The 8395-nt window shown below is 41.0% G+C and overlaps 1 protein-coding gene across 1 annotated transcript in view; it reads right to left on the bottom strand.

The window, feature by feature from the left end:
* Nucleotides 1–641: 641 nt before the first annotated feature.
* The window catches only part of FXN (frataxin), a 50875-nt gene continuing 43121 nt past the window's right edge, over nt 642–8395 (bottom strand). Inside the window, exons 4-5 of the mRNA XM_007944337.1 lie at nt 4710–4807; nt 642–792 (exon numbers count right to left, since the gene is read on the bottom strand). Coding sequence (XP_007942528.1) covers nt 642–792; nt 4710–4807 — 249 coding nt within the window. The remainder of the gene's footprint in view (nt 793–4709; nt 4808–8395) is intronic.

Genomic DNA, 8395 nt, shown 5'->3' on the forward strand with positions numbered 1-8395 from the left:
TATATGTATATCTGTGTGTGTACACATATGTATATATAGAAGAACCCTCACCAAGTCTCCGAGTTACCTTGTGCAGGGCACACCCCTTCAGAGTCACAAAGCATGAATAAAAGATGGTCTTTAGTTTGCGAATTCCCAAGTTGCCTTTGACACTTCAAACACCTTAGAAGCATTTACCATTTCAAACATGCGTGGGAACGTTTATAGGCTACCTTTTAGTAAGTAAGTCTCATCTGGAGAAAGAATGGTAAGGTTGGCCAGTAGCTCTTCATGTCATTTCTGCAGTTAAGTTCTTTAAAGACTAGAGTGAAGCCAATTCATATCTCCTTCCAGAATTGTGCTTCTTATTATTTTTCTTTGTAGGGAGTTTATTATGTTAAAGTATGATATGTAGACACTTAAAAAGACAAGGGAGATCATATGAGGGCAGAAATCAGACAATAAAAAAAAAAAAAAAACATAGAAATAAAAAATCAGCACTTGGGGGTGGAGTGGGAGGCAACGCATTCTTTTCACAGAGCTGTTACACACAGTGCAACTGTCCTCAAAGGCAAGGATGGAAAAGAACAGACACTCGGCTGCAGAACAAAGCTGTGGTGTTGGATTTACAGCTTTTAATGTCTTTAAAACTGGGCTGGGCGTCAAGTGCCTTTTCCAGAATAAGCCAAGGCAGACAAGTCTAATTTGGTCTTTAACACTTTAGAAAGCTCTGTGGTCAGCAGTTGGTGGAGCGATACGCCGTCATGGGAGTACACCCAGTTCTTCCCGGTCCAATCATAACGCTTGGGCCCACTGGAAGACAAAACACACACAGTGAGTCCACAAGGACAGCTCTTTAGAAGAGGCACATACTGAGTCCACAAAAGCTGGTACCGAGAAATGACTGGGGTGAAATCCTTGAAAGGAACACTTACTGAGGCGTAGATCTGACCTCTCGCCTTAGACTTCTTCTACTTAAGGAGACTTACACATTCTGTTCTCCGGAACAATTCCCAGCACGAGTCTGAAAACATCTGAACCTTTATTGTTGAATCTCCACTTAGCACACTCTTTCCCTCATTTGCCTGATACTTGCTATGTAGGAGCAGTGTTTTTTAAACTATGGCCATTTGTATGCCGCTGACATGATTTGTGCCTTCCCTATTTGTTATGGACATTATTATTATGTTTTTACAAGACGAAATTCACATCACATAAAGTTAATCTTTTTTAAGTGAACCACTCAGTGGCATTTAGTACCCTCACAAGGCAGTGGAACCCACACCTCTGTCTAATTCCAAAACATTCTGCTACTGATTTTGTTTTTGTTGCTGACTCGTGATTAAGGAGACCCCACGTGTTACAGAATGGAACTGCTCCTTAGGGTTTTCTTTTTCTAACAGTGTTTTACTGTGTTTTTGGTGAAGGTTTACACAGTAGTTTAGGTTCCCATTCAACAATTTCTACACAAATTGTTCAGTGACATGGGTTACATTCTTCACAATGTGTGAACATCCTCAATATTTCTGTTCTGTTTGTTCCATTTCCATTAATCTAGTTTCCCTATGCCCTTATCTTTCTTATCTTTGTTTTAAAGTAATTGTTGACCTATTGGCCTCATATACATGATTTTCACAGGGTTTTCTTGGCTATAATCTTTAGAAAGCAGATAACCAGGCCTATTTCTTCTACAGTACAGCTGGGTTGGTTCAAACTGCCAACCTTTTGCTTGGTTACCAAACAAACCCAGGGACCTTCAGTTTAAAAACATTTTCATCGCCTCAAAAGAAAACTCCATATCCACTAAGCAGTTACCTTCCATTCGCCCCTCCCTCTGTTTCAGCCAATCACCTTCATTTCTCCTTCCTGAACTGTCTTTCTTATTATTTTTCTTTGTTGTAAGGTTATTATGTTAAAGTATGGTATGTAGACACTTAAAAAGATAAGGGCAATTATGTGAGAAATGATCAGACAATAAATTTTAAAAAAATAGTTAAGTTTTACTATTTAAAAATAGTATTTAAAAAATACTATTATTCCTTAAAAATATTTTCCTTCCTTAAACTTTAACTCCATGAAAAGGAGAGTTTGACAGACTGGTCCATTCACGTCTAGCTCATTTGGTGAGCAATGGTGGTACGTGCCTTTAGGAAATGCTGGTGTGAACCCAGGTGTGACTGGTTCTTGCCATGCCTTGTTATTCCAGATGTACACAACTTGTGCCCATTGATTCCACCTCCCTGCAGCCTAGCGGAGGGGAGCAGGCCTCCCAGCAGATAGACGTAGGAGAGGACATCTTGTTGGAGGGTAAGAGCAGAGTATGCTAGGAGCCCATGAGTCTAACTGGAGCAAAGGACAGAGCTTCTCCAAAGACCGAGATTGGGAGGAGTTTGCCAGGGAGGGCAGCTTAGAAGCGAAACATCTTGTAGGGCTTTGAAAACATCAAGAATTCCTGTATCATCAACCAAATGCTGCAGTTTGAACACTAGCAGTTTGTCTACCCAAAGGTGCCTTGGAAGAAAGACCTGGTGATCCACTTCAGAAAAATCACCCCCTGAAAAGCCTATGGGGCACAGTTCTACTCTGAGACACATAATGTGGGGTTGCCATGAGTTGGAGTCGACTCAATGGCAGCTGGTTTGGTTTGTTTTTGTTTATTAGCTCATAGAGCTGTCATAACAAAGGGCCACAAACTGGGTGGCTTAAAACAATAGGAGTTTATTCTCTTACAGTTCTGGAGGCCAGAGGTATGGAATTAAGATGTTGGCAGGGCTGCGCTCCCTCTGAAGGCTCTAAGGGAGAATTGATTATTTCTTTCCTCTTCCTAGCATCCAGTGGCTCCAACAATCCTTGGTGCTTCTTCACTTGTAGCTACATCACTCTAATTTCTGCCTGTTGTCACATGGCGTCCTCTCTGTCTCTCTGTCCAAGTCTCCCTGTCCTACTCTAAATCCAAGATGATTTCACCTTGAGATCCTTAACTAATCCTATTTCCAAGAAAAGTCACATTCTGAGGTTCCAGGTAGACATGAATTTTGGGGGACACTATTCAACTCACTACAGACACTTTCTCAATAATGGAGATAAAAGAGACAAACCAAACACATTGGGGCCTTTGTTTAATGTGTACAAACAGCCAAACACAAACTGTCTGGAGACATATAGAAAGGAGTAATAATGTAGACCAGACCCAGGGAATGTTCCCCTGGCCTCCTTGTTTTCCACCTCTGCTGCTGGGATGTCAGGCAGAGCCCACGGACTCTCCAAGCCCTTCCACATTGCCACAGGCTCTGTGCACAGGCACTGATGGCCCGGGTATCCACCCCAACCTTGCCTTTATTCCATTCTAGAATCTTCTCAGGGCAGGCAAGGCAGCTGGGAAAGGCCACTGTTCCCACCGGACCTGAACAAGTGTCAACTAAAAACAACAAAACAAAAACCCACAAACGCACTCCTGTGGAGGTTATTTTGGAGCAAAGTGACAAACCGTCATGAGGTGTACTGGCTGAGAATCGAACGGGGTGTAGAAAGCAATGCAATCTGTGGATAAGGGTCTTGCTAGAAACGCCCGAGTGATTTCTAGTATTCTTTGGAGTGAACCCTAACAGACCATCCAGATGAGGCTGGGCTGGAGTAGGCAAAACACTTTATTTATTCCAAGCAAAGTATCAGACATCACAGCATGGCAGACAGTATAATTTTAACTGCCTAAAACGGTAGCAACATTAGGGCAGGGAAAAGGTTATATATTTTTAAAAAAAAAAAAAAAAAGGCAAATAACCACTCGGCTCTCAAAGAATTCTTGGCTGGTTTGAGCCTTCTCCAATTTAGTCAGTAAAATCCTTTGGACCAAAAAAACCAAACTCACTACCATCGAGTCAATTCCGACTCACGGCAACCCCCACTGGGTTTCCAAAGCTAAAAATCTTTAGGGAAGTAGATGGCTCCATCTTTCTTCTGTGGAGCAGCTGGAAGGTTTGAACCACTGACCTGGTTAGCAGCCAAATGCCTTATCCACTAAAGCTCCCTTAAAATCCTTTGGAAGTGCTAAGGAATGCTCTGGAAGGTCTGAGAGGAGTCTCTCTCCTTTCTCAAAAGCACTTCCACAGAAGCCAGATGGATGAGGGTGTGAGCCAGCTGTCTCTTCCTGCATGATCTCAGGCCTTGAGACAAGGCACAGGCCAGTCTCCAACACAATCTTTTATTTGTCTGGATTGAAAGCACATCAACAGAAAGTCCAAGGAAGGATTAAACGCCCTAAAAATAGCAGCTTCAAATGCTAGCCCACCTCCACTCAGCCCGATTCTGCAAAGGGAATTCAACTAATCTTTAGCTGAGATGCTCCAAACAAATCTGAGGTCAAACATTAACTTGCTCTGAAGACAAAGTACAACTTGCTTAGATGCCAAAGCTACATCGCAGCAAAAAGTTTTATGAATGGCAGGGCAATGATTTATGGAGAAAAACTGTCTAGGCCAGGTTCTGAAAAGTTTTAAATTTTTCACCTCAGACCCTGTTAACAATCCAATGTCATTGATAGTGGCTAAATTATGAGCAGGGAGAAGCTATATAACCAGAGTAAACTTACCTACCAAGAATGAGGTGTCTGTAAAACACCAGGAGAGGTTCACTTCCCCAGTTACCAACACACGAGGGTGACACTTTCTAAACGCCCACCTGCCATGTTTCAAACAAATCTAATGACGCCAGATTTTGGCTTTTGAACATACCTGGAAGGAGATGATAGCCAGATTTGCTTGTTTGGGGTCTGCTTGTTGATCACGTAGGTCCCGAGATCTCCACCCAGTTTAATTGTTAAAACACCACTCTAGTTAATCAGGTGGAGAAAGCAATGAAGAAAATAAAACAAGACAAAGTTGGTACTTAGTCATAATCGCCTTACATATTCTAATACCTCAACACTTCCCACATATCCAAGTACACAACGTATCCCATAAATGTCTTTAATTTAGTGTTTAGATAGAGGAGATCATGTAGAAAGAATAACGCACTCAGAATGAGAGTGTGATTAACCTTCACAATACTTATATTTCATAGTTCTGTCTGTCATTCTCAATGAGGCTGCTGGGGGATAATGGTCAACATTCCCTTCTGAACTTCACAGCTCTATGAAACCAATAAACAGAAACTGGAAGTGTAAGTGACTAGTATAAGGTCTCACAGTTGGCAAACGGTTGACTTGGTGGTCTTAACTACCCACCAGAACACACTGGACATTAAAAAAATGCAGACAACACTGTATGGAAAATGAATCTGCTCTGTAACTTTCACCCAAATCACAATAAAAACGCAGACACCAATTCCATTAAACTACCACGACGGTCCATTTGAGATTAAAACACTGGATATGATAAGTGCAACAGAAAAAAAGGGAAGGAGGAGAAAGAGAAAAAAAAGAAAGGAAGGAAAGGAAGGAGGAAGGAAGCAAGCCACCTTCTTTGTCTTAAGGAGCTCTGGTGGTACAGTGCCTAAGGCATTTGACTGGTAACCAGAAGGTTGGCAGTTCAAACCCATCAGCTGCTCCATGAAAGGAAAAGTGGGCAATCTATTCTGTAAAGATTTGCTGCCCCTGGAAACCCGATAGGGGTCTCTATGAATCAGAATCAACATGATGACAGTGAGTCTGGTCTGGTTTTTTTTTTTTGCTTGTCTTAGAAGAACACTAGCATAAGCTCTGTTGGTCGAAGGCACAAACTCCAGACTAGAAGGTTTTTTTAATTTCCAGATCCTTCCCACGTATCTCACAAGCTTCTCATATGTTCTTTTCCAGCTTTACTTTCCACTATGAGAATCAAGAATCAAAGGGTAGGCTCATCTTTGCCCAACACTCATTTAAATTTGAAAACACGGTTTCAACAAAGGAACTCTTTACTCTTAAGGCCTTGCACTCTCTTTAAAATGTGCAGAATATCATAGAAACAGCTACGCAGCTAAGGTGCCTTTATGAGAATGGCAGAGGAGGTGGTCTCGGGCTGTTCCCCATCCTGTGCATAACTCACAGAGGTACACAGTGGCTCTTCTCTGTGCCTCCTGGAGTCCCTGTCTAACCAAAGTGTTCTGAATGAGTTTTATAACATACTTTCACAAACGTTGTTGTTGTTGTTAGGGGCCACGGGTTTCAACTCATCGTGACCCCATGTGACAAGCAGAACCACCCCATAGGGTTTTCTAGGCTATAATCTTTATGAAGGAGTCCTGGTGGCACAATAGTTAAGCTCTGAGCTAACCGAAAGGTTGGTGGATTGAATCCACAAGCAGGTCTATGGGAGAAAAGACTTAGTGAGATGCTACATAAAGATTATACCCTAGGGAATCCTATGGGGCAGCTCTACTCTGTCAAATAGGGTCATTCATTATGAGTCTGAATTGACTTGACAGCACACAAAAACAACACATTTCACTTATTTTTCATTTTTAAAAAATACTACAATTTGATAGTTTTTAATATGCTCAAAGTGTGCATATATCACTCGTCTGTAATTCCAGAATATTTTTATCATTCTATTAAAAAACCCATACCCATTAGCATTCACTTGCCATTTCCTCCTCCTCCTTACAAACAGTTTTATAGCTTATTTTTGCATGATACTAGGCATGATATTAGGCTCGGAATCAACACATAACTTTTTCTAATTTGACTTATTTAGAGATGTTGAATGTCCTCATTTTGTCGAGAAGCATACGATACAGAGAAAGGAAGGCAGAGGACCTGTCTCTTCACTGACTGGCTGTGGGCATTGGGCAAGGTACATCAGCCTTGCCTGTTTCCTTATAACAATAACTCTCCTCCCTTCTTCAAGACTTAGTACAAGCGTCCAGGGGCTAAAGTGGGCTAGAAATCTCTGGGTGGTAGAAATGGTTAAAGTGCTCAGCTGCTAACTGGAAGGTTGGAGGTTTGAGTCTACCCAGAGCAGGCTCACAGCAAAGGCCTGTGGATCTACTTCTGAAAAATCAGCCACTGAAAACCCTGTGGAGCAGCCTAACTCAACAACTCCAGAAACTCAAAAGAGAAGAGCAAACTAAGCCTGCTGACCAGAAGAAAGGAGATAACAAAGACCAGAGTAGAAATAAATAAAATCAAAAACAGAAAAAGAATAGCGAGAATCAATAAATCAGAAGTTACTTCTTTGAAAAGATCAATAAAATTGAAATCTGTAACAAATCTGACAGAGAAAAAATACAAAGGACCAAAATAAGAAATGAAAGAGGTAACATGACAACTGAGCTAATAGAAATAAAGACAATTACGACAATATTATGAACAATGGTACAGCAGCAAACTGTATAAACTTGATGAAAATGGATAAATTCTTAGAAGTACACAATCTAGAATGACATATCTGACAAGGGACTTATCTCTAGAATTTATAGAAAACTCCAACAGCTCAATAACAAAAAGACACTTCACCAAGGAGGATATTCAAGCGGACAACAAACATATGAAGAAATGCTTACCATCATTAGCTATTAGAGAGATGCAAATCAAAACAACGAGATACCATCTTGCTCCAGCACTAGTAGCAAAGTTCAACAAGACAGAAAATAACAAATGCTGGCGAGGATGTGGAGAGATTGGAACTCTCATACACTGCTGGTGGGACTGTAAAATGGTACAACCATTGTGGAAAGCAGTATGGCGATTCCTTCAAAAGTTGGAAATAGAAATACCATTTGACCTAGCCATTCCATTACTAGGTATATAACCTAAAGAAGTGAGGGCCATGACAAGAACAGATGAATGTACACCCATGTTCATCGCAGCACTATTTACAATAGCCAAAAGATGGAAACAACCTAGGTGTCCATCATCTGAGGAATGGATAACAAAACTATGGTATATACACATAATGGAATACTATGCAACACTGAAGAATAATGTAGAATCTGCAAAACACCGCATAACGTGGATAAACTTGGAGGACCTTATGCTGAGTGAAATAAGTCAATCACAAAAGGACAAATATTGTGTTAGTCCACTATTTTAAAAGTCAAGGAAAGGTTTATCTATGGAAGGAAATTTTCTTTGTTGGTTACCAGGGGTGGGAGGGGAGGGGAGAGAACACTATTAGATAGATAGATATAAGTAATGATTTGGGTGAAGAGAAAGGCAATGTACCAAATGTGAGTATTCAATATGGTGCCATTGAGAAACAAAAAGACATAGAGAGGTACATGGGAGGTACAGACAACAAAGATGAACCCTTTTGCACATACATTACTGTGTTGTCAGTGAAGGCAAACATGAGTATACAGGTGGACAGATGGGTAGACAGGCTGAACTATTAGGTATGTCTATGAAGTGGGGAGTGTATCCAAAAACATACATAGGGTTGGCAGACAATGGTCCTATAAGTTTATGTGAATGATCAGAATTCCCAGGTGTATAGTAGAGCTG

This window comes from Orycteropus afer, unplaced genomic scaffold (genome assembly GCF_000298275.1).
Source record: "Orycteropus afer afer isolate SDZICR_OR568_19922 unplaced genomic scaffold, OryAfe1.0 scaffold00123, whole genome shotgun sequence".
In the NCBI taxonomy this organism is placed as follows: Eukaryota; Metazoa; Chordata; class Mammalia; order Tubulidentata; family Orycteropodidae; genus Orycteropus; species Orycteropus afer.